We start from the raw sequence: 26,774 nt of genomic DNA on the forward strand, positions 1-26,774 counted from the left end.
TCCAGGATTGAGGGCCACAGCCAAACGTGTAGTAGGGATGTAGAACATGCATGCATCATTGCTTTCAGACCTCTTCTTAGCCGTTTACTGGCTTCTCCGCTCTCAGTTGACAGAGCGTGCCTGATTCGCCCATTCACAAATGCTAGGGGCAACCACACCGGACCCATGGCAGTTGAAGGGGGGACAAGCTACCTCCTCATCATCACATATATGACCAGTCATGCAGTGTATCTAGACTACTGTAGCAGCTTGGATGCCACCACATTTGTGCTGATGCTGAGAAAATTCGCTGCTACCCATGGAACGCCCTCCAAGATATGTAGTGATAACACTATGAATTTTCGCACTGCCAGCGCCTTTTTGTATGAGATACACAAAGAGGATGACTTGCAGCAGTCCATCAGAAAAATAGGGATCCAATGGATTTTTTAGATGCCGAGGTCCCCATGGAAGGGAGGCTACTTTGAACATTTAATAGTAGTTAAACGCTCATTGGAGACTACCTAACGGTGCAACGTCTTCAGCGAAGACCAACTTCGCACCCTCGTTAAAGAAGCTGAAGCTTTAGTCATTAACTGCCTGCTCATGTACGCGGGGGATACATGGGGAGACGAAGTGCTTATGCCCTCTCACTTGATTCGGGGTGACTTAGTGAGACTGCTACCGCCAGTTGTTCCTCATGAAGTGATGTATCAGATCCTGACAGCTAAGCAGTTAAGACAGAAGTATTTTCAACTCACCAAAGCCCTTGAACGTTTCAAGTAGTGCTAGCAACTGGGATACCTGAGGTCGCTACAAGAGCAACAATTTCAGGGGGAACCCAGCTACTGCGCTGCAAATTGGCGACATTGTGTTAGTTAAGATTGAACAACATAAGCGCAGTCAGTAGCTCTTGGGCAAAATCATTGCCATTTACCCCGACGAACATGGGGTGATCCATTCCCTAAAGGTTCTCTTCGAAGGCGAGGAGCACCTGAGAGCATTGGAACATGTCATGCCGTTAGAAGTGCATACCCATGACGACGAAAAGGAATCCAGTAGGAAGAGAACGGCAGGAAAAGCGAGTTAGAAATGGAAAATCAGAACGAATGGGAAGATAGTGCAGAGAGTGCAACATGACAGACTGGGAGACTCGAGGTGAGTGAAACAGATAGTGTTAGAAACAGTGCAAGCAAAGCAGTGAACAGTGGTGGCGCAAGACCGAGAAGGAAAGCTGCTATGGAGCAGAGATAGAAAATGTCGGAGTGAGTAAGAGACAGATTAGTGTAGTGTTTTGGTGTATTAGATATTTGTTTTCCAGAGGCGAACTTCAAATAGTGTGGACCAAGAAGAGACCTGAAGGTGTGAGAGTTGTTCATGAGTTACGTCTCATGCATCCAGCTAGGGCGGATGGCAGAAGCAATTGAAAATGTGAAAATATTTGAGTACCAATGTAACTGTCGTATTTTTCTTGTGATGTACCATTATATGACCCACATCTTATTTGTGGAAACCAATGTTTTCTCTCAAGGGTCTTCGAGTGGAGCATTGAATTGTTCGACTGTTAAGACTATGCGATGCTGGAATTCACAAGGCACTACCAGATATGCGCATAATTTAGCAAAGAGAATCTCTTGCTGTTGCAATAATAACAACTTTACGATGTTTAAAACATCGTCATGCTACCTTTGCATGAAATTCAGCAATATTTGATTACATTGCTTACAGCATGACTGATGTCTTGTATTATTTGATTGCATTGCTTACACAATTATTGATGTCTTGCATTATCTGACTGCATTTCTTACAGCATTATTGATGTCTTGCATTATCTGATTGCATTGCTTACACCATTATTGAGGTCTTGCATTATTTGATTGCTATGTTTGCAGTATTATTGAGGTCTTGCATTATTTGGTTGCATTGCTTACACCATTATTGAGGTCTTGCATTATCTGATTGCATTGCTTACACCATTATTGATGTCTTGCATTATCTGATTGCATTGCTTACACCATTATTGATGTCTTGCATTATCTGATTGCATTGCTTGCAGTATTATTGAGGTCTTGCATTATTTGATTGCATTGTTTAAAAAATATCCACAATTATATATAAAAATATATTTCTATGTAAAAATATAAAACAAAGACTTTCGAACACTTGAACGGTGTTCCTCATCAATGTGACGTTAAAATGTAATGAAAGATTGCATTGCTTTATACCATTATTGATGTCTTGCATTATTTGGTTGCATTGCTTACACCATTATTGTGGTCTTGCATTATTTGATTGCATTGCTTACACCATTATTGAGGTCTTGCAGTATCTGATCGCATTGCTTACACCATTATTGATGTCTTACATTATTTGATTGCATTGCTTACAGTATTATTGATGTCTTGCATTATTTGATTGCTTTGCTTACACCATTATTGATGTCTTGCATTATTTGATTGCATTGCTTACACCATTATTGATGTCTTGCATTATTTGATTGCTTTGCTTACACCATTATTGTTGATTGCATTGCATTGCTTACAGCATTATTGAGGCATTGCATTATTTGACTGCATTGCTTTCACCATTATTGAGGTCTTGCAGTATCTGATCACATTGCTTACACTATTATTGATGTCTTGCATTATCTGATTGCATTGCTTACACCATTATTGATGTCTTGCATTATTTGATTGCATTGCTTACAGTATTATTGATGACTTGCATTATTTGATTGCTTTGCCTACACCATTATTGATGTCTTGCATTATTTGATTGCATTGCTTACAGCATTATTGAGGCCTTGCATTATTTGGTTGCATTGCTTTCACCATTATTGTTGTCCTGCATGATCTGATCGTCTTGCATTATTTGATTGCATTGCTTACAGTATTATTGAGGTTTTGCATTATTTGATTGCATTGCTTATAGCATTATTGAGGTCTTGGGTTATTTGATTGCATTGCTTACAGTATTATTGAGGTTTTGCATTATTTGATTGCATTGCTTATAGCATTATTGAGGTCTTGGATTATTTGATTGCATTGCTTACAGTATTATTGATTGGTTTTGCATTATTTGATTGCATTGCTTACACCATTATTGATGTCTTGCATTATTTGATTGCATTGCTTGCAGTATTATTGATGTCTTGTATTATTTGGTTGCATTGCTTACACCATTATTGATGTCTTGCATGATCTGATCGTATTGCTTGCAGCGTTGTTGATGTCTTGTATTATCTGATTGCACTGCTTACAGGATTATTGATGCCTTGCATTATCTAATTGTATTACTTACAGCATTATTGATGTATTGATTTATTTGATTGAATTACCTATCGCATTATCGAGTTTTGTCTTTGCCTAATTGTATAGCTTGTGATTGTATTGATTTCTTGCATAATGCTCGATTGAGTAACGACGTATTTTAGTGTTTCTAGATTGTAAAAAATTGTATATGTTGTTTTAAATGAGTTAGCAGAGTGATTACTCTAGTAGGAAAATGTAACTTGTTGTGAGCTAGATTCGAATCATAGCGCTGCGATCGAGACTAGGCCACGACCAGTGTAACCATGACCACTGCCCCACCAGACCTTCTCTTCCTCATCTTCCTGTGACAGTTGCTATTTTCTCAGTAACAGTTACAATTCCACAGAGTTCTGCTGTAAAAATTAACGATGTCATTTTCGAAGTTACCTTCAAACAGAGCTGTAGTCTTCAAAATTTAAAATTTACAATATTGCAAAGGTCTTCCAATTCTAGTATTAATCCCAGAATGATAATGGTTTCTGAAATTCATAATTTCAATAGAAGAGTCAGTATACACTAGATTTTTTGGCTTGTCTTTGCATTTTGTGTCATCTTGAAGATGAAATTTCCTTTCCTATTACCCAAGTTTCTTCTTAGGTAAGTACCATCCTTCATAATTGCTGTTTTTTCAATGTCAGTCACAATGCTGTACAACTTTGCTGTCAAGCACCCAAGATGACCTCGCTCCTCAACGCCGTTCCGTGCAGCCTCGTGTGGACGAATGTGTTCAAGCACCACAACGTGTCTCGTGTGCCTTTTATAACCCCTAGGAAGCATCGGGGTGTCCTGAGGGGCATTCGTAGGCCTTTGGGAGGCCTCAAACCAAAGGACATAGACGACTACTTGTTAGAGCTTGATCGGGAGCATGTCGCCAGTCCTCATTTTGATGGCGGTTGGTCATCTAGTGACGAGGACATCACTCCCGATGTTAGTGATGATGAATACTTGCCCCCAATGTCCGTATGAGGGTCACATGCCGAAAGTGAGCTCGAATTTATTGATTTTAGTGCTTATGAGGGGGAATCTGAGGAGGAGGAGTTGTTGTCTAGTTTTGTCGCTGATGACGACACAGAAAGTGAGGGCCTACGAAACTGTAGAAGGTCGGAGCGTCGCGCCAGCCAAGGTGAAGGCCGGTCGTCCGAGAGCAACGAGGGGTGGTCGGAGGACCCCACCTCACCTAACATGCACCCATTCATGGCAGTACCTGGGCTCACCGTACCTGTTCCTCTCACTGCTCTGGGGTTCATTCATTTGTTCCTTACGCGGGAATTGCTGGAATACCTGGTAGCAGAGATGGCAGACTACGCTCGGTACTGCCGTGACGAACTATGGACGACATTGTCGTATCGCTGGCGGGGCTGCAACCTCACCGACATGGCACATTTTTTGGGGCTCCACATTTTTTTTGGAATGATGCCTGCTGCCGACTTCAGGCAATATTGGAGGCGGAATTTTTTTTCAAGTACGCCAACGTGCCCGCCGTTATGCCCTGTGATAGTTTCCTGCGTTGGGGGACAGGTATTTCAACCCCTTCAACCAAAGGACCATAACCCGGAATAACCCCGATCGCCTCATCTTAGTCCGCCCAGTGTTGGAGTACATTCGTGAATGGTGCCAAACTCTCGTGGTTCCTGGCAAGAACCTTTCTTTGGATGAGGGGATGATGTCTTACAAAGGACGTCTGAGCTTAAAAGTGTACAACCCCAAGAAGCCAAAGAAATATGGTGTGAAATTGTTCTTTATTACGGAGTCCAACACTGGATATGTCGTGGACTTCTGTGTATTCTGGGGTCTTCTCCACGCTGCATGACACTGTGTTCAGTCTTGTGGATCGTTTCCATAACCAGGGATACCACCTGTTTATAGATAATTATTATAACTCGGTATCCCTGACCCAGGAACTGTATGAAGCAGTGCATGGGGCCCCGAATGTCCTCAAGAGGTTCGCTAGCCATCCGCAACATGTGGCAAGAGGAGAGACAGAGTGGCAGCGGAAGGGAGCTGTCTTTGTCATTTGTTGGAAGGGGTCCGACTCGTCCCCATGATTACGACGAGTCATGAACCCATCCAAGAAGAGATCGTCCAGCGGAAGAAGACATGTCGGCAGGGCCGAGTTATGTATGAGGAGTTTCGTGTTGAGTGGCCTACCATCGTTGGGCACTACAATAGGCACATGGGAGGAGTTGATCTCTTTGATCAACTCATCCAGTATTATTCCTTTGCCAGGAGAACCAGGAGGTGGACACAGAAGCTCCTCAAATACATACTTCAGTTGGCCCTCCAGAATGCCTACATCCTCTACTGTGGGTAATAATCCAGACCTCCGGAGGTTGTCCCACATCCAGTTTCTCGAGGTCGCCAGGAATGGCCTCATCAACTTTAATCCCGATGAGTGGCCTTCCATCACTGGCCCCTGCCCCGAGCTGCAGATCTGCCCCTAGAGGAAAGGGCGGTTATTAGGAGGGCCAACTTCGGTCGTCCTGCTGCCGCCGCCCCTGCTGCCGCCGCCCTTGATGATCCCGCCCCCACTCAGATTATGACTTCTCGTCGGATACTGGACCCTGTGTGTCGGCTGCAGCCAGGGGATCACACACTGAAGCTCTTACAAGGGCGCAGGCAGAAACGGTGCCAGGTGTGCCATATGAATGGCAGAAGGAGAGACACCCGGTTCTTCTGTTGCACCTGCAATATAGCTCTTTGCAGGTTCGGCCAGTGTGACCGCAAGTACCACACTGTGGTCATATATTGGAGTGTGCCTACCCTAGGGACAACAGAGGGCACAGAGGGCCGCTGAAGGGCGGCGGCCCATGAGCAGTAAAGGGGCGCGCGTCTCCCTCCTCACCTGTACCTCATGTCGAGCGGAAAAAAATGCAAGACTCTTCAATGGAGGAGGGAGACAACAAGATTAGAATGAAGAGTCAGGATTACGAGTGAGTATTCTGCATTGATTTTATATTTAGTTTTATATTTATTACAAGTTTTTATATATCTGTATTTATTGATCTATTTTATATGTTATTTCATTTTATGCAGAAAAGAAAAGTTTCACCTGCATTCCTTTTAGTTACATATTCGTACCAGAATAAAAAAATTTAATATTACATACATATATATATATATATATATATATATATATATATATATATATATATATATATATATATATATATATATATATATTGGTATTTTTGGGTAAGCAAAAAATCTAAAATTTTAGTAATATTCAATAATTTATCTTCATTTTAAAACAAATTGGAAGTCTCTAGCACAATATTTCGATTTATGGTGAGTTTTCGAAAAAAAAAACTTTTTCCTTCCCTCCGTGTGCGGATTCTCCGCCGCAAATCTCCGAAATGCTTACGTCACATTGGCGTAATATTTGCACCGTTTCATATTAGCTGTTATATAGAGTTGTATATATGAAAATTTGTGCAATTGCATGTAGAATACAAAAAAAAATAATTCATGGTCGTAGCTTCCATCATTTTTGAAATATTTGCATATAAATCACGATATAGAAAAAATTTGACATTCGGTCAACTTTGACTCGACCGAAATGGTCAAAAAACGCAATTGTAAGCTAAAACTCTTATAGTCTAGTAATATTCAATCATTTATCTTAATTTTGAAACAAATTGGAAGTCTCTAGCACAATATTTCGATTTATGGTGAATTTTAAAAAAATTTTCCTTCCCTCCGCGAGCGGATTCTCCACTGCAAATCTCCGAAATGCTTACGTCACATTGTCGTAATATTTGCACCGTTTCATATTAGCCGTTATATAGAGTTGTATAAATGAAAATGTGCACAATTTCATTTAGAATACAAAAATGAATAATTCATGGTCATAGCTTTTATCGTTTTCGAAATATTTGCATATAAATCACGATAAATAGAAAAAATTCGATGTTCAGTCAACTTTGACTCGACCGAAATGGTCGAAAAACGCAATTGTAAGCTAAAACTCTTATAGTCTAGTAATATTCGATCATTTATCTTCCTTTTGAAACAAATTGGAAGTCTCTAACACAATATTTCGATTTATGGTGAATTTTTGAAAAAAAACTTTTTCCTTCCCTCCGTGTGCGGATTCTCCGCCGCAAATCTCCGAAATGCTTACGTCACATTGTCGTAATATTTGCACTGTTTCACATTAGCCGTTATATAGAGTTGTATATAAGTAAATGTGTTCAATGTCATGTAGAATACAACAAAAAATAATTCATGGTCGTAGCTTTTATCATTTTTGAAATATTTGCATATAAATCACGATAAATAGAAAAAATTCAATGTTTGGTCAACTTTGAATCGACCGAAATGGTCGAAAAACCGCAATTGTAAGCTAAAACTCTCGTAGTCTAGTAATATTCAATCATTTATCTTAATTTTGAAACAAATTGGAAGTCTCTAGCACAATATTTAGATTTATGGTGAATTTTTGAAAAACTTTTTCCTTCCCTCCGCGCACGGATTCTCTGCCGCAAATCTCCGAAATGCTTACGTCACATTGTCGTAATATTTGCACCGTTTCATATTAGCCGTTATATAGTTGTATATATGAAAATGTGCGCAATATTATGTAGAATACAACAAAAAATAATTCATGGTCGTAGCTTTTCTCATTTTTGAAATATTTGCATATAAATTATGATAAATAAAAAAATTTTGACATTCGGTCAACTTTAACTCAACCGAAATGGTCAAAAAATGCAATTGTAAGCTAACACTCTTACAGTCGAGTAATATTCAATCATTTATCTTCATTTGGAAACAAATTGGAAGTCTCTAGCACAATATTTCGATTTATGGTGAATTTTTGAAAAAAAAATTTTTACTTCTGCACGTTATGAATTCATACATCATTTTGTGATATTTTCTCTGTGTTGATTTGATCGTTTTACAATGTGTTATATACCAAAAGGATCGCAATTTAGTGTACAATACTAATAAAAAAATTAAGTTGTTAGCTTTAACCGTTTTGCTCACAGCACGATTTGTATACAATTATAAATGAAATTTCTTTTCACGCTGTCATATATTCCAATATTTATATATGATAATGATATTTTTTACATTTCTGATGGTTGCCTACTAAACTTCAGGCAATGACAAATAGAGGAGCCAAAAATGAACTCTTAATCTTGAAAACTAAGCGTGCTGTGATTTTTTGAAAAAACTTTTTTTCCGCTTCGGCGCTCACTCCTGAACCCCGCCGGCATACGGGAGACGATTTCTGAAATACCGCTTCCGCGGTTAAGGGTTAAAGAGGAGCTTCAGTTCTTCATACTTGGCCATCAGGCCTTGGCAGTTCCATTGCACACTGAATACTGGAAGAACCATTACCTAGAGTCTTTCAATTAACATTTCTTGATTTACAAGAGCATTTGAAGATTTCTTTAAAACAGATCTTGACAGAAGGGGTTTCATATTTTTCTTGATGCCCATTTTTCTTGATGTTTCATCCATCGTGTTTGGAGATAAAACGTCACATCTATTGGAATTATTTATCTTTTCATGTTTCTTTTTGACAGAAGAGATAGGGATGGAAGCCTCCCTTTTTTGCAGCTAATGGCTGGATAACTATGCACCTTTTCATAACAGCTTTCCCCTGAATCAGGCAAGGAAATTGTCTGAGATGACAACCCAGGGCTGTATGTCTAAGCGTGCACAGAAAATTGCCACTAGGATGAGCCAGACTACAAGGGTTTACAGTATCGACATGGGAGAAAAGTTTCTTCAATATGATTCTATAGTCGGGCTGAACTAGCTTTGCCCCATACCAATAACACCTGAAAAACACCTGGGCAGTATTCCCAGTGGCAATGATCACACATGGGCAATGTTCCCAGTGGCAGTGTTCCTTGTGGCAATTATTCCATATGGGCAATGTTCCAAGTGGCAATTTTCCCAGAGGGGGTCAATCTACCAAAGAAAAGGAGCCCTGTAATAGACTTTTAGGCTGTCTGGGTTACTCTGATTTCTGTTCAGTCATTTTGATTCTCTATTTTAATTCTTGAAAATGCTACATGTCCAACTAAAGTTCTTGCAAAAACAATCCAACAAATATCTTACCATGGATTTTGTAAAAGGACGTACTACTGCATGCAGCAGGCGCATTGCCAACCAGTGACGGGTAAGGTAAGTAGATAATGCATTTCCTGGGTGGACTGCATAGCAGTTGATCCCCTTTTCACCTGTAAAAGCAAATAAAAGAATATCACTTGACTACAATACATCAATCTAATTTGACGTGGCCTACAGTAAATGTATTATGAATATACAGGGTGCAACACGAGTTTATGTAAATATTTTGGGAAATGAAACAAGAAAAAATGTAATCTTAAGCAGAAAATGTCCTATAAAGATATGGATTTTAAGGCTTTGTTTGCTTGTGAAGGGAAATTTTAAAATAATTGTTTATCCATTAGCATTCTCTCGGGCGAGTAAGATGGTGTATGGGATGTACATCAATAGCACAAGAAGTGAGCCTAATTGAATCTCTCCTCCATCAAAGGTAGGCTTATTAATTAGACAACCATCACAGATTTTAAAAACATTACTGTATAAAGAATCCCTCCCTCTCCATCAAAAGTATTCATCAGACACCAGTCATGGGCATAGGCCTAGTCATGACTCCTGATTCAACTATTCCATGACAAGGCAGTAGGACAGCGAGCTAGATTTCAACAGTAGAAAATAAAGCAACATTCACACTACATACTTACTTGATATGTAAAGGTATACAGTACTGCTCTAAGCTAATTATTAAAATTAATTTACCTGCAGGAAAAAGAAGCATAATTAAAAGACAAGCATTCCACTTGTTTCATTTACTTCATCCCCCTCTTCCCACATCTCAGGCTACACCGACCTCCAGTCAACAACCTCTTAGCCAGAGAATAGTGTTAATGACGAATTGTTATTTCAAAATTTTCCTCACCAACAAATGAGACCTTTATAAAACATTTTGTGCTCAGAATTGTCTTTTCTTTGATCTCCCGAAATATTTGCATAAATTCATGTTACACTCTGCATAATAGCACCATACAATAGCTTTTCTGCAGCATTCTTATGGTTATGAAGTCATCCCTATTATGAAGCTCATAATGATTAATCAATCAACTGGTTATTTGTCATTTTCAATAAAAAGCATCCAAGTAGTCTAGTATCTTTAAATGTGACATGCAGAGCCCAAGCCCCTCCAACATCCTATTTTTCAGACTAATACGCACTCGCTCATTCTCGAGACTGAACTCATTACAATTGTTTTGACACCAGTTTTGTATAGTGACCAAGTAATTTATAAGAACTAAAAATTTGGATCTTATTTATATTCTGTTCATACTTATAAACTAGCAAGTCCACAAATGGCAGGCTCTGTAAGCTAAGAAGTTAAGAGGTTCCAGTTGCAGTTGGCACTTTTTTGTTTCTCCCTGTCTGTGCGTTTGTATGGGATTCATTGCCAATAGTAACAATTATTACACAGCACCTCTGTCTTTGGGAGATATTCACTTTTTAAGAACACTAACAAAATCCATGTGAAAGTCTTGTTGTGCTTTGTTATGAGGTTTTCCATTTGCTTTACTGGAAAACTAGCTTGGCCTCTGCTGTGTTGTCAATGCTGGTAGGTTCATGAGAGGCTAAACATTATCGGAGAACACCAAGGACCTAATTCTTCTGGAAAAGGTTCTGATTCTACGAGTACGGTGTTAGAGGGTAAAACTTATGTGTGAATATGAATTGTAATTGTTGAAGTTCCCCCACTTGTTTACGTTTTCTGTATCCTAGAAGTTTGTTTTTGTTAAATAAACGACGGGTCTTCTTGAAAGCAAGCCATCTTTCTGCCTAGACATTAAGCAGAGTTGTATGATAGCCTATAGTGATGCAGATAACAGAAAAATCGTGCAAATGATGATACAAACATCAAATTTGGCACAAGTGTCCTCCAAGGTATACTAATCAAATTTGCCCGATTGGCCAATTGAAAATCCAAGATGGCCGCCAAAATAACCACCCGAAGTATATGTTTTGCTTAGAAATATCTGTAGTTGTCTGATTTGCATGATCTAAGTGTGGATTCCTATGTTTTGAAGCCTGCTGAACTATATTTTCCTGTTTAAAAAGCACTCTGAGACATATGTCTCAAGATGACCACCAAGATGTTTGTCTTTCTTTATAAAAGTTTTGTCCCGGCTAGTACATTTTCTAAATTACGCATACCGTGCTGCTGTTTCTCGATCTGCTACTGTTCACTTATGCAGCTGCAGAGTTATTATATGCAGGGAAGCTCTGCCTGAGAGCACTTGGATCTTCCTTTGCAAACCTTCTTACAGGTGTACTTTGTCAATTCTTGACAGCTTGCTGCAATAGGTGGTAGTGTTATCCAATGTATCTGCCATGCTTCTCCTTTCTGTGTCCACCCCCATTCAGCTGGACTGCTCATGTGTGGATTAAAGAGGGTTGCCCCAAATGATCCCAGCCTGGTAGGTGGAACTGAGTTGTACGGCCTTTGCTTGCGGGCAAACAGATCTAGTATTGCTTCGTCCACACCAATAGCTACGCTTGATCATGAGGACAACGAATCTTTCCAGCCTCTGCATGTCAAGATCACGAATCAATGTTGGATGCTGGCTGAAATTGATGAATGTTTCAGTAATATCATCAAATACATTCCAAGTCTGCCATGCAGATTTCTTCGCTTTTCCACGGAGGGCAGACACAATGTCACATCCAGTGAATGCGTGAAAGTAGGGGATCCCTCTAGCTTTCTCAAGCCCAATTGCAGAAACTACCTCATGGACTGGAATCCATCACATATGGGCTCCTTGGCCAAAGGCAATCCACATTTCCTGAAGACCTAGTTTCTGGAAGGATGGTAGTACAGATATTGCTATGACTAGCACATCTGTGTTATTAGCCTTGATTATAGACTTGCTCCCATAAGTCGTTGCATCCCTAGCTTGAACAAATATTAGACTGTCAGCTTCTTCGTGACAACATGGGGACACAGCATCCAGAGACTTCACTGTGTCGCTAATAGCATCCTCTCCTTTTGTGACGATGACTGGGCTTGTCGTTTCTGCTTCACACATCTTTTTGGCCAGGAAGTGAAACAGTTCAGTCTTGTTGCTGGGGTCACGAAGGAAGCTTTGCCAGTTTCCTGGTGTCTTGCTTGTTCCTGTCACTCTTCTTCTGATTCCTTTCCCCCTTTTTGACCTCATCTCTGATTTCAGATTTGATTTCCACTTGTGCCAAGCACCATAGGATTCCACCTTTGTGATGATGTCTTCTTTGGTATAGTCATTAAATGTCTTTGAAGTATGTGGAGGTGAGGCATTGATAAGTGCTTAGCCATCAATGATGATTGTATCTCCCTTTGGTTCTCCCACTGGGACATTCACTTGTGTTTCAAGAATTTCAACCAGCTGTGGCTTCTGACATGTATGAAGCTTACCACTGTCACTGGGAGATGCAGGGTATGACTGATTCTCGTGCTTGAAGAATTCTTGCAACTCACAGTCTGTTCTGGCTTGAGACGAACAGTCGCGAGAATAACTGACAGTCATCTTTTAGGACTTTCTCCTTAGCAATTCCCTCAGCCTGTTCTTGTTTGAAGAATGAAACAGGGTTTTTCTTGACTGGATGATAGAAAAGACTTTCAGCTTCATCCTCTAGCCCTTTCATAAATGATAGGAATTGCTCTTTGCCTCGCCAGTGATGTGTAGCTACCATTTCAGCTAGAGTTGGGTCTACAATGTTCTTTGTATCTAACACCATCAGGGCTGTTGAATCTTCTTGGAATGGGTTACACATCTCCTGCATCTCTGCAGAGAGTGATTTCACCTTTTCAAAGAAAGATTTCTGGGCACTCGGTGTCTGCTCATGGTGTCTGCTGCTGTATGTGGCATCCTTCATACCAGACATGGCCTCGTATCCAGCTAGTAGATGACTAACTTCAGGTCCAGCGACCATCCACCTACGAAGTGCTGACAGGTCCTCTGTCAACCCAATTACTCCTCCGTCACCTTTGATCACTGCATTATTGTGCTCGTGCATTTGATCAATCGCCATGCCAGAGAATTCTCTTCTCGGCTTGTGGATGATGAAGTTACCATTGTGAAACTCCTTGGCCACTTCTGGATGTTGTTGTTCGAGTGACATCATATCTCAGAGGTGAATAGTGATTCACCGGGCATAGTTAACATTGTTATTTGCAAAGAAGTAAGGCACCAGTTCTGAAAAGTGCTTCACGGTACAAGTTGAAGTCTCCTTCTCTGAATGAGCGGATGAGGGTGAATATCGTGAGTTCCATGTCCAGCACCAGACTCCAGAATTGGAACTGCAGACTCTCTATCTTCCGTTTTTCACACTAGTCCTCAAAGGTTATTTCTGATGTGCTAGACTTTTCAGAGCAGAAATCATGATATGCCTTTTTCATCAGTTTGTACAACCTGCCAGCTATTCTGGCCTTATATAAATTAGTAGTACGCACTTCATTATGAACCGCTGTCATAAGAGTGCCACAATTGGCACAGTGGCCTATTCTAAGCACATAGAATTCCATTTGACTTGGGAAAATTTTAGCCAGCAAACATTGCTATAGCTTTAGAGATATTTTCGAAGCCTGGCTCATTTATACGTTGTTTTGATTTGATTTCTGATTTAGTGTTATTCCCTAGTCTTTATATTTTGTGAAATTGCCATTGTCTCTAGTGAAATTTACATTTTTGTGTAATCTTATTTAATCTCTACGGAGAATTACTTCATTAATTCTACCATTGTTAGTTTGCACTAATGGCTACTATGATGTAATTAATACTGTTAGGCATATTCTTGTTACGAGACAAAGTTACTCAACAAAATCGTAGGGCTATTAACACACCTGAACTAGTCATATCGCCCCATCAGGGTAAACTAATAGTATGTGTTGCCTTAAACAATTAAGCTAGAAGTATTATATATGATATAATTTACCCTGTAGGCTAAGTGTATCTAATCATTATTTGCTATTCCTTGTCATTCTTAGTGTGACATTATATTTTAAGAGTATTCTTTATTGGAATATAACAAGTTATTAGTCTTTAGTCACATCACACTTTATTTTCAAATTAGGGATTAATCCTCTGCCTGTTGACTAAGAATTCATGAATATTATCATTGACAGAGTTTGAATATTGCCTATATTATGAATGGAAGGCTCAGTAATTTATATGTGTCATTTGTCCTTGTTTCTGGCTTGTCTTGTCCATTCCAACCAGTCTAGGGTTGAAATGTCCTCTAGAATGGGAAGGTGTTCAAGATTTTAAGCCAGAACCAAGGAAAGTTAAGATTTCTTATAACAAGATTCATTCATCCTTGTCTATATGCAAGTTGCCTCCATTCTCTAGAAAGCTATCTCTGCTCCCATTGGCTGCCTGGAATTTACTCCCCACAAGGATTGGGCATTGCTTACCGGGAGAAGTCTTAACAGCAGGGACCCAGCAGTTCATCCTCAGAAGCACCACAGAGCTCAGAGCACTCAGAACCTCCTCAGACATTGCCCTGCAGACACCACTTCACCCTTCCTGCTCCCCCTGCCTTCTCTGGGGAAGTCCCAAGTATTTTTATACTTCCATAGTGCACAAAAATATCAGCAGATAAGAAGACTACCAAGCCCAGGATTTCCAGGTACTGTGAGAGTAAATTCCAGTTCAGCCAGGGAATTGTTTTGCTTTTTGTCTGTATTTCATTTCCATTCTTCCAAGGCAACTTCCCCCCTCCTTTGTTTAGCTTCTCATTCCCCCAGTCTTGGTTCAATTTTGTGATTACTCCCTTTGTGTTACTAGTAAGCATCCCCTAGTTAATTCAAGCAATTAAATAGTTCTCTCTGTGTAAATTTCCAGTCATTTTCATTCCCCCTGAGTGGCCTGTAAACTTTTGATTGAAAGAAAGTAGTGTGTAACGCTCGCCCACGTGTGCCACCGCCTTACGCTAGAATACCATCTCTTTGCAGACAAACACCATACCTGATTGTGGGAGAACTTGGGAACCCTTTGGAGTAAGCCTTACACTTTCAATAACCCGTTTGCGCAAAATTCTGTACGCCGTGTCTGGTTGCCCCCAGCCACGTGTTAAGGTATTTGAGTGGTTTAAATATCCTTTCATTCAAGAGTCTGGTTACAGATATTGTAAGTAGAAAGTTGTGCTTTGAGGAGACTATTGTCTGTATGAGGGATCAAGGGTGTGGGTGTTGCTTTAGTGCATCCCACCACAGTGTAGTGAGATATTCAGATCTGAACTGGGGGAAAGTAGATTACCCTGTTGGAGGCCAGCCCAGGGTATCCCTTAATTAAGAGAGAGTTTGCATATGGGGCAGTTACACAGATTTCTCCTTGAAGAAACATAACATTACTGTCCCTGATGCCTCCAAAGCATGCCTTTTTCAAAAAGCATAATTGTTGAGACCATTAAAGCAAGTTCCATAGCATATAAATATTATTCAAGGTAAATTTTCTAATTATACAAATACAGAAATATTACTGAAAACCTGCATACAAAATGATCAAATAACCAGAGCTATCTACATAATTTCCCACCTTAAATGGGTAACAAGTGGCATATGATATATTTGATGAATGTTAAATATTCTAAATATAAATATAAGGTTTACTAATAAATCTATTATAAAAAATAGCAAACACCAATCAATGCTGCATGATGATTCAAAACTGATGATGAACAATACCACCAAAGCAAAAGCCATAGCAAAAACAAAGGCTCAACAAAAGAACAGCAAAAAAGTGAGAAGCAATTGGGACCATTTTTTCATATCTGTTAATCAATACTGATAACTACAATGAATAATAGTCTCTGGTGGATGTCAAGCATTTTGTGATGGGAGGTTTCCCTTGCTTTTGACAACAATGAGGACTTGACCCACAACTTATACCATATACTGTACTATAAAAACTACTCACCAAATCTTCTCTGCATTTCAAGAGCTGTAAGTACATTGCAAAGCTTTGTGTTGGCATAAGCCCTAACAGACGAATATGCAGCACTGAACAATGGTGACAAAACTTCTTCTTCAATGTTACCACAATGTAAGGTTGCAAATCTGAAAGGTCAATATTTATTCATTCCGAAATCTTACAAAAATATGAAATAAATAAAACTGCTGTGCTGTACTCTCTATGCACAAAACTTTTGTGAGAAGGGGATTGCTACAATTATGATCATAATTAATATATTATTCAGAAGATAAACACCTATTCATATAGAACTAGCCTGCAGGGGTCATTGACTTGAAATTCAAGTTTCCACAAAATATGATACTCATTTGGAAGAAGTTAAGAAAGATAATAGAAAATCCAGAAAAAAGAGATCAGTCATTAGAAAAGAAAAAATGTAAATGAATAACTTAATAAATAAATACATAAAAATAAAAATAAAATTTGCAACATACAATATGATTTTTAAGGGTAATAATGTATTGCATCTTCACTTGATAGTATGGCACATTTACTGCATTGCAGGTACCCAACTGCTTCCTAAATGCATACCGACAATTAGCTAATAATCCTTTGGATACCATATACTTGTATAATGGCTCGAAAATAAGTTTTTCTGCAATTCTGGAGACCTCAAGTATATCAGAAATTGATCTGAAGTTAAGGTAGTTTGCGGATATCCACATTTTAGAACAGCCACTGTATTACTAAACATAGATTCAGGTTGACAAGTATTAGGGAGAGGGATATCCTCAGCAGATTGCTTAGCTTCAACAGTTCAGTGCAGCAGTTCAACCTTTCTTTATGGCCAGTAAACACTCTACCATCATCTGTTAATAATGGTGGGATAGAAGACAAGCCTGGCCCAAAGACAAAAGATGCCAATTTGGTCCACCAAAGATGAGGCTGAGTAATTTCTTTGATTTTCCTCTTTAAGGAATTTTCTAATTTCTCTCAGTTATATCGTAAATTCTATTCACAGCACAGTAACAAAAATGTGAACGATTTTGTCTCCATGTGTTGAACTTGGTCTGTTCGTCAATGGTTAGCTCCTCTAAATGTACCATCAAACCATGGCTTGTCATTTTTTCTGATCTTTGGATATACTCTACTGAATTTTCCCACATAATTTCATCTAACTTCCTCCTGGGATTTGGATCAGAAATAACATCTGAGGTATTAAGTGCCTGACAAGCTACAATAATGTGATTCCAATTGGTTCTAGATTCCAAGTTAGGACTCATAATCTTTATCAGTCTGCTGTCATAAATTTGTGAAGTGATAGTTACATCTTTTGAAAGTCATAGTTATAACTGAATGGACCTAAGAAGGTTCATCATTAATATAAGCCGAGTATTCATACAGTTCATTTTGAAGGTTACATTAAACAACAAATATTATGTTAAGTAAGTTTCAAAATTTATCGCTGAAATGGACTTTCACACTGATGGTTTTGAAATGAATGGAAAACATGAGGGGAAAATGTTGTTAAGAGATCGATGTTAAAACTAGGAAAAATTCATATTTGTGGCCTTTCCTTTGCAACATTCACTTTTGGGCATGATGTCCCCCCCCAACACCATTTAGGGTAGGGGCTTAATTTAAGGCTTGGCAGGTAACTATATAAACTATATATGTATATATATTCTCACATGGGAAGTCGGTCTGGGATAAAGGTAATTTAGAATATTCCAAATGCAGCGCCAGAAGGTCCTATACCAACCTCCACACGTAATTATATAAAGGAAATGTAAGTGGAACTTACATTTCCTGGAAGGTCGCCTTTCAAACCAGTCAGATTATATTAAAGTAATTTTATTTACAACTTTTACAATGGTATAACCCATGCTAGGCACAAATAAGTGCTGTAAAAAATGGACCATGAAACGTCTCAAAATTGAAATAGCATTAACAGAGTTTCCACTTTAAAATGAGTTTATCAATTTGCTGTTATGAGGCTAGCTTGATATACTTGCTGTAAGTGAATGTGGCTATAACTTGGTACAGTAACCTTCTAAGGCAAGAGCTTGGCACAGTGCACGGAACACAGAACACAAGGATGGCAGGACACCTGGAATATTGGTCCAGGGTTACACTTAATGGTAATAAAAAATCTCTCTCGCATATCGGAAATGATTCACGATGGAGCGAACTTATTACTAATTTAATTAGCACAATTTCACTATGGTGGGAACCTCCTAGAGATTATTTAAGAATAGCTTAATGGAGCTTAGAATGAGTCACAAGGGAAATGTGCGTGCTAGGTGAAACACAAAGGAGTTAATTTTTTTAAGGAGAATGGGAAATTGAATATTGGAAAAAGTGGGAGCATTTTAGAGAGAGAAAGAGTGGCTGGTTGAATTTGCAACTTCTTTGGTGTGCATATAACTTGATGCTGGAAGCGAGTTTCAGACCAGTGTAAGAAGTAGACAAAGGCTTTCTGTGGAGCAGCACTGAACATGTCTGTTTGCTGTAAGAGGCAGGCAAGGAATCAGGTCAAAGTCACGTGACCTCGGGTCAGGCTGGGCATCTTAGTAGCACAGGGGATTGGCGTTGTCCGGAAGAAGTGAATAAAACCAGCCAAAGAGTCATAGTAAAATAGACCTTAGAGCTGGGCCTGTGAAGGGTCCAAGTAGCAGCCCATTTTTCCCCAAGACCTGTCTTTGTGCCCTAGCGGTTTTCTTACCCACCAAAATCGTATGATGGAGGGAGAGAGAACGACTAAGGCTATCCCTTGTTTTGAAATGTGAGTCACTGGCAGGAGAGGTGAATAAAAATATGTATGTATGTGTATATATATATATATATATATATATATATATATATATATATAACATATGTATATATGGTATATGAATCGATATATGTGTGTGTGTGTGTGTGTGTATATATATTATATATATATAGTATATCTATATATATGTATATATTATATATATATATATATATATAATATATATATTCATTTATTTATACTAGCATTCATTTTGGACCCTCTTTTTTTTCTTAGCAAATTACAAAAACTTAAAAGAATATTTTGAGGGAATAAAGTAAGGGAACTGAGAATGTCAAATCCAGTGCACATCTGAGTGGTGCACTGTCATCCTCCCGTCAGACGTTACTGCTGGCCTCATGCCAAATCCCTAGAAGGGTCACTTGCACATTGTTCCCCATTATAATTCAACAAGAAGCCATTAGCCCTTAAATGCCGAGTGGACGTATTAAACGTCGAATCAAAATGTCTCCCGTATGCCGAATGGACGTACCATACGTCGACTCAAAAAAGTTTTTTTAAAAATTTCGCGGAAAAATACTTATAGGCCTACCAGCTGAAAACTTTTGAATCACGCGCCTTGGGGGATGCTGGGAGTTCACGGATCAAGGCGTTGTTTTGTTTACAATCGTTACGCAAGCGCGAATTTCTTTCTTATCGCACTAAAAAGTATCAGTGACACATCTCAAAAATTATTTCGTCACTTTGACAAAATTTTTGCACCGTTTTAAATTATCCGTTACAGGAAGTATTATATATGAAAATGTGCACAATTTCATTTAAAATACAACAAAAAAATACTCATGATTGTAGCTTTTATCAGTTTTGAAATATCTCCATATAAATAACGATAAGTGCCAAAATTTCAACCTTTGGTCAACTTTGACTCTACCGAAATGGTCGACAAACGCAATTGTAAGCTAAAACGCTTATATTTTAGTAATATTCAACTATTTACCTTAATTCTGTGAGCAATTGGAGGTCTCTAGCACAATATTTCGATTTATGGTGAATTTATGAAAAAACTTTTTCCTTACGTCCGCGCGGTAACTCTTCCGAAAAAAATCATACATGCGATTGTGGTAATGTTTGCACCATTTTAAAATTAGCCGTTACATAAAGTTTTATATATGGAAATGTGCGCAATTTCATGCACAATACAACTAAAAACAACCCATGGTTGTAGCTTTTATCAGTTTTGAAATATTTTCATATAAAAAATGATAAGTGACAAATTTTCAACCTTTGGTCAATTTTGACTACCGAAATGGTCGAAAAACGCAATTGTAAGCTAAAACTCTTATATTTTAGTAATATTCAATCATTTACCTTCATTTTGTAACAAATTGGAAGTCTCTAGCACAATATTTCGATTTATGGTGAATTTATGAAAAAAAATAACATTTTCCTTACGTCCGCGCGGTAACTCTTCCGAAAAAATCATACGAGCGATTGTAGTAATGTTTGCACCATTTTAAATTAGCCATTACATAAAGTTTTATATATGAAAATGTGCGAAATTTCATGTAGAATACAACGAAAAATAATTGAAGGTTGTAGCTTTTCTCATTTTCGAAATATTTGCATATAAATCACGATAAATAGAAAAAAAACCACGTTCGGTCAACTTTGACTCTACCGAAATGGTTGAAAAACGCAATTGTAAGCTAAAACTTTTATATTTCAGTAATATTCAATCATTTACCTTCATTTTGCAACAAATTGGAAGTCTCTAGCACAATATTTCGATTTATGGTGAATTTATGAAAAAAACTTTCCTTCCCTCTGCGTGCGGATTCTCCGCCATAAATCTCCGAAATGCGTACATCGCATTCTCGGAAAATTTGCTCCGTTTCATATTAGGCATTTCATAGAGTTTTATATATGAAAATGTGCGCAATTTCATGTAGAATAAAAGGAAAAATGTTTGAAGGTTGTAGCTTTTCTAATTTCCGAAATAATTGCATATAAAAAAAAATTATAAAAAAATTTCGACATTGGGTAAAATTTAACTCGTCCGAAATGGTCAAAAACTGCAATTGTAAGCTAAAACTCTTACAGTATCGTAATATTCCATCATTTAACTTCATCTTGAAACAAATTCGAAGTCTCTATAACAATATTGAGATTTATGGTGAATTTAAAAAAAAAAAAAGTTTTTTACGTCTGTGCATTACGAATTCATGCATCATTTTGTGATAATATTTTCTCTGTGTTGCTTTTATCGTTTTACAATGTGTTATATACCAAAATGATCGCAATTTAGTGTACATTACAACGAAAAAAAATTAACTTGTTAGCTTTAACCGTTTTGCTCACAGCGCGATTTGAATACAATTATATATGAAATTTTGTTTTTGCGCTATCATATGTCGCATTATTTATATATGATAATGATAATTTATTTCATTTCTGATGGTTGCATACTAAACTTCAGCCAATGACAAAAAAAGGAGCCAAAAATGAACTCTTAATCTTGAAAACTAAGCGCGCTGTGTTTTTTTTTTTTAAATATTTTTTCTGCTTCCGCGCTCACTCCGAAACACCTCCGGCACACGGGAGACAATTTTTTTTTTACCGCTTCGGCGTTTAAGGGTTAATAGCTAGTCACTCTTCAACCCATGAAAGTTCACATGTCTCGTTGACCTGTTCCTTCTTGCCCTTCTACCTATCTTGGCCCATGGTAGCCTCCATTGTACTCCATTTTCCACACCTCTGCTGGTGTTCAATGACCTCTTTGAAGTAATTAATGAGGATTGGCAGTGGAGATGAAAGTACCTTAGGAGAATGAAACCAGCCTGAACCATATGTGACCGGCTCTCCTTTAAAGAGTATAAATATGGCCGACCTGGACTGCCAATTTGCACTTTACCCCTGCATTCCGCCCTAACCTTGAACACGATACTATACTGTCTGGAAGCGGTGTCATGCCCTACGACTCAGCCCACTGGTATCTCCAACCTTTGTCTTGATGGTGATCTTGCTAGTCTTTTCCTGAACCTGCTCAACCTGCAGCCTGGACTCTGTCTTGATGTCCGCCTTCAGCCTGCCTTAGACGCCCATGTAAGATGGTGCCTGAAGAGAAGCATCTGTCTGTCAACCCCTTGGTGATGCCTGCAAGCGACCCATGTCCTTCTGCCGACGATCTGGCTCTGACTGCACTTGTCTTGTCCACAGATTAGGGTAACTGAAATTGGAATTCGTAGCACTCATTCCCTGTTTCAACTGTTATCTCGCATTTCTTTTCATTCCCATCTCTATCAGAGACATGTGTGAGCATAAAACTAATTGTGAAATTCTTGTGAGACAAGTGATAACTATTAATGCGACCAACCCCTCAATATGCATTTCAGTAACATAATATTGAATTAATTTTTAATTGAGTAATTGGCACACTTTTGCACATCTGCTTATTTCAAACTCATCATTGGTCTTGTGTTTCAACTCTGACTGCTTTGCAGATTCATTTACCCTGCCCCATTTTGTGCCATCTTCAGTAGTTCAACAGTGCAACTCAACATATCCTGGCAGTGCCAATCTTAGGTTGAGTCCCTAGGATTCCAGTGAGAGCATAGGCTTACTTGCAGTGTTCCATGCATAGTGTTAATCAACGTTGTTAGTCTCAAGTTCTAGATCCTCACTTTATATATCTTAGTAAGATTAATTGGTCTGTCTCAACCACATTTCTGCCTTCAATACCTGGTGTACCGCCAGATTCTTCCGGAATGCGAGTGTAGGAGCTATACTACTGACTTCGTGAGCTCTCGGTCTGGGGGTATCAGCCTCATCTACTCTGGTAGCCGAGCCCTTTTGATCACCTCATGAAGCCAGAAAGAAATCGTGCTCTTGGGCACGGCCAGTGCTAATGAAGAGTCGTCGACATTCGGCCTGGAATTACCGAATCTTCTTCAGATAGCTCCACAGCGACCTAACAGGACACAACAGCATCTCCTCTGCAGGACACAACAGCATCTCCTCTGCAACATTATCTACAAAGTCCTCTAGGGAAGGGATTGTAAAGGAATCAAACCTGGTATCAAGGACTGACAGGTTTTGAGTCTTTGCAACAAAGTCTACTATGAATTTGAGCATAACCGATACTTAACCTCTTGAGTGTTCAACATCGAAAGATAAGCCATAAAATTTGCCTACTCTGTTTGTTGATGCCAGGCAAGCAAAAAGATGGTCTTGAGTGTCAGATCTCTGTCTGATGACTCCTGTAAGGGTTCATAAGGAGTGCATGTTAGACTCCTTAGAATAAGAGTCATGTCCCAAGCAGGGGGCCTGAGATCCCTGGGCAGGCAAGACTTTTCGAAACTTCTCAAGAGGGATATCTCTAGTGACGAAGAGATATCAACTCCTTTCAGCTGAAGGACTAGGACGAGGGCTCCTTGACAGCCCTTTATGGCCAACACTGAGATAAGTTTCTCACGGCAAAGGAAGACTAAGAAGTCCGCAACCTGTTGAAGAGTGGCTCCGATCGGAGACACCCCTCCGAAGACACTAACCACTTACCCTGGTATACGGCTGTAGAGGACTTCCTGAGGTATCCAGACATCTCTGTTGCAGCTGGGTGTGAAAAGTCTCTCTCTTGCAAGAGACGGTGGATAACCTCCAACTGTGAAGAGCAAGATTGTGCACTGCCTGATGGTACTGTTTTACATGTGGCTGGCACAGGAGGTTGTGCCATTCACAAAGCACTCTTGGCACCTCGGTGAGAGGGCCAACAGGTCACGACACCAAATAGCTTGCAGCCACTTGGGAGCTACTAGAATCATCATGAAGTTTGGAGTGGCCATCACTCTCTTGATTAATTTGTGAATCAGACAGAACAGAGGAAAGGCATGGACGTTGACGTTGTCCCACAGGTGTTGGAATGCGTCTTCCGTGGCTGCCCATGGATCTGGCACGATTGAGCAGAACACCTGAAGTTTCCTGTTGTGCCTGGTGGTGAACAAGTCTATTACTGGTCGTCCACACAAGTCAAACAACCTCTCGGCCACATCCTGGTGTAGGGATCACTCTGTTCCTATCACCTGATTTTGGTAGCTGATGTTTTCTGCCACTACATTCCTCTTGCCTGGAATGTACCTGGCTGACAGTTCCACTGAGTAAGCAATTGCCTACTTGTGTAAATCCATTGTCAACCAGTGGAACTATGAAGAAATGAGCCCCCTTGTTTGTTGATGTATGCTACCGCCATGGTGTTGTCAGGAGTGGTCCATCACTCCGTTTTGGAATTCTTGAAGAGCCAGGAAGGGCACCTTGAGTTCCAAGATGTTGATGTGGAGGTATCTGTCATATTGGTCACACACCCCCAGGGTTAGTTCTTTGAGGTGTGGCCCCCATCCCTTGGTCGATGCATCCAAGTACAGGAGCATGTCAGGAGGGGGAGTACTCAAGGGGAGCATGTCAGGAGGGGGAGTACTCAAGGGTACTCCTAGTAAGAGGTTCCTGTCATCCAACCACCATTCCAAATCCCTCCTTACTTCTTCCAATAGAGTAATGAGGAAGGATTGCAGCTCTCGGGACTGGGACCAGTGCTCCCTTATTCTGCAATGAAGAGAATGTAAGTGGAGATGCCCATAGGGAACCAGCTTCTCCAGGGATGACAGGTGACCAACTATGACTTGCCATTGCCATGGTGGTTGTTCCTGTCTGGACAGAAACAGTTGCGCAACTTTCCTGAGCTTGTTGATGTGAGTCTGCAGGGAAGACTTTCGCCGCCACTGTATTAATCAACATGCCCAGGTACTTCATCCTTTGCTTGGGCATGAGGTCTGACTTCTCCAAGGGTGTGGCAAAACTCGAGAAGTCGATCCCTGTCCCAAAGCAACTGCGAGTGTGAACCCACCAGGACTAGCCATTTGTCGAGGTACCTCAATAGACGTATCCCCTGCGAATGGGTCCAAGCCAAGACGAGGGTGAACACACTTGTGAACACCTTGGAGACAGTTGGGAGTCCAAAGCAGTGCCTTGAGCTGGAACACCGTCTCCCTGAGGATAAAGCGGAGGTACTTCCGAGAGGATTGATGTATGGGTATTTGAAAATACACATCCTTCTGATCCACTGTCATCAGGAAGTCGTTCTCACTGACAAAAGCAAGTGCTGAACTTGCTGTCTCCATCGTGAACCGAGTCTGACGAACGAATTGGTTAAGTGGGGAGAGGTCTATTACCGGTCTCCCAATGCCATGAGGATTTCTTCACCAGGAAATGTGGCTTTAAAAACTCGGGGAGCAGTCCAAGACTACTCCTATGACACTCTTGTCCAGCATGGTTTGTCCTTCGTTCATGAGTGCCATGTTCTTCGGGGAACTGGAAACGTGTCTGGAGATGGATCGGGAGATTGTTGAGGGGAGGCCTCAGTTTTGAAATATTTTCATATAAATCATGATAAATAAAAAAAATTGGACCTTTGGTCAACTTTAACTTGACCGAAATGGTTGAAAACTGCAATTGTAAGCTAAAATTACCTTTATTTTGCAACAAACGGGAAGTCTCTAACACAATATTTCGATTAATGGTGAATTTTTAAAAAAAACTTGTTTTTACGTCTGCTGGTTACGAATTCATGAATCATTTTGTGATAATATTTTCTCTGTTGTTTTGATCATTTTACACTTTGTTATATACCAAAACCATCGCAATTTAGTGTACAATACGATGAAAAAAAAAATAACCCATTAGCTTAAAACCGTTTTGCTCACAAGCCCGATTTGTATACAATTATATGAATTTTTTTCGCACTGTCATATATTCCAATGTTTATATATGATAATGATATTTTTTTAAATTTCTGATGGTTGCATACTAAACTTCAGGCAATGAGAAAAAAAGGAGCCAGAAATAAACTCTTAATCTTAAAAACTAAGCGTGCTGTGAATTTTTGAAAAAAAAAAAAAAATTTTCAGCTTCGGCACTAACTCCTGAACGCCGCCGGTATACGACAGACACTTTTGTAAATAGAGGCTCGGCGCTTAAGGGTTAATCATATACACTAATGGGTGATGGTCCATCCTTATAAAAAATTTTACTCCATATAAAAACACTTTCAATGCTTTCACACAGATACGCTGTCACTCTCAATTGTTCTTCCCCATTCACCTCTTGCAGCTGCACTAAACATACCCCCATACTAAACTAACTAGCATTTGTGTAGAGCTCAAGTCTACTCGCATCCTCGCCATAAACCGGGAAAGCCAAAATGACATCCCTTGCAGCCTCCTCTTTCAATTTCTCAAATGCTCTCGTCATTCGCTCATCCCACTTCAACTTCCAAGCGCTCTAGCACCTTCTCCAGCAACTCCATATTCTCTCTTCAACAGTTTCACTTGTAATCAAAATATCATCTATAAACACAGTCACCATCTTCCTATCAAACCCAGCCAAAACTACATTCATTGCCCTCTGGGAGGCAGTAGGTGTGTTAACCAACGCAAAACCTAACTGTTTAAATTGGCAGTGGCAACTACCACTGGATAAAGCTGTAACAGGCCTGCTCCCTTCCTCAAGAGGCATCTAATAATAGCCCCTAACCAGGTTTAAATTGGTAAACACCCTCATTCCATGCATCTTGTACACACAATCAGACACTACATTCATCGGGAATCGCTCCTTCACAGTCACTTCATTCACTCCTCTGTAATCCACATACATCTGCGAACTTCCATTCGGCTTTCATACAGGGACTATGGGGCTATTCCAGGCACTCTCACCCCT

At 39.6% G+C, this 26,774-nt stretch overlaps 1 protein-coding gene and 1 long non-coding RNA gene across 3 annotated transcripts in view; one reads left to right on the top strand and one right to left on the bottom strand.

Annotated features, from left to right (window-relative positions):
* LOC135217990 (WW domain-containing oxidoreductase-like) overlaps positions 1-26,774 on the bottom strand; it is a 294,208-nt gene that overhangs the window by 41,645 nt on the left and 225,789 nt on the right. The window contains exons 7-8 of the mRNA XM_064254121.1: positions 16,247-16,386; positions 9,363-9,484 (exon numbers count right to left, since the gene is read on the bottom strand). Coding sequence (XP_064110191.1) covers positions 9,363-9,484; positions 16,247-16,386 — 262 coding nt within the window. The remainder of the gene's footprint in view (positions 1-9,362; positions 9,485-16,246; positions 16,387-26,774) is intronic.
* Positions 1-26,774, top strand: part of LOC135217991 (uncharacterized) — a 48,727-nt gene that overhangs the window by 16,116 nt on the left and 5,837 nt on the right. Inside the window, exons 2-3 of one of the 2 annotated variants that reach the window (XR_010315254.1) lie at positions 14,678-14,957; positions 15,283-15,405. This is a non-coding gene — a long non-coding RNA (uncharacterized LOC135217991). The remainder of the gene's footprint in view (positions 1-14,677; positions 14,958-15,282; positions 15,406-26,774) is intronic. The other variant, XR_010315255.1, reaches the window with a different exon arrangement.

The sequence above is a fragment of the Macrobrachium nipponense genome, chromosome 9 (genome assembly GCF_015104395.2).
Source record: "Macrobrachium nipponense isolate FS-2020 chromosome 9, ASM1510439v2, whole genome shotgun sequence".
Classification (NCBI taxonomy): domain Eukaryota; kingdom Metazoa; phylum Arthropoda; class Malacostraca; order Decapoda; family Palaemonidae; genus Macrobrachium; species Macrobrachium nipponense.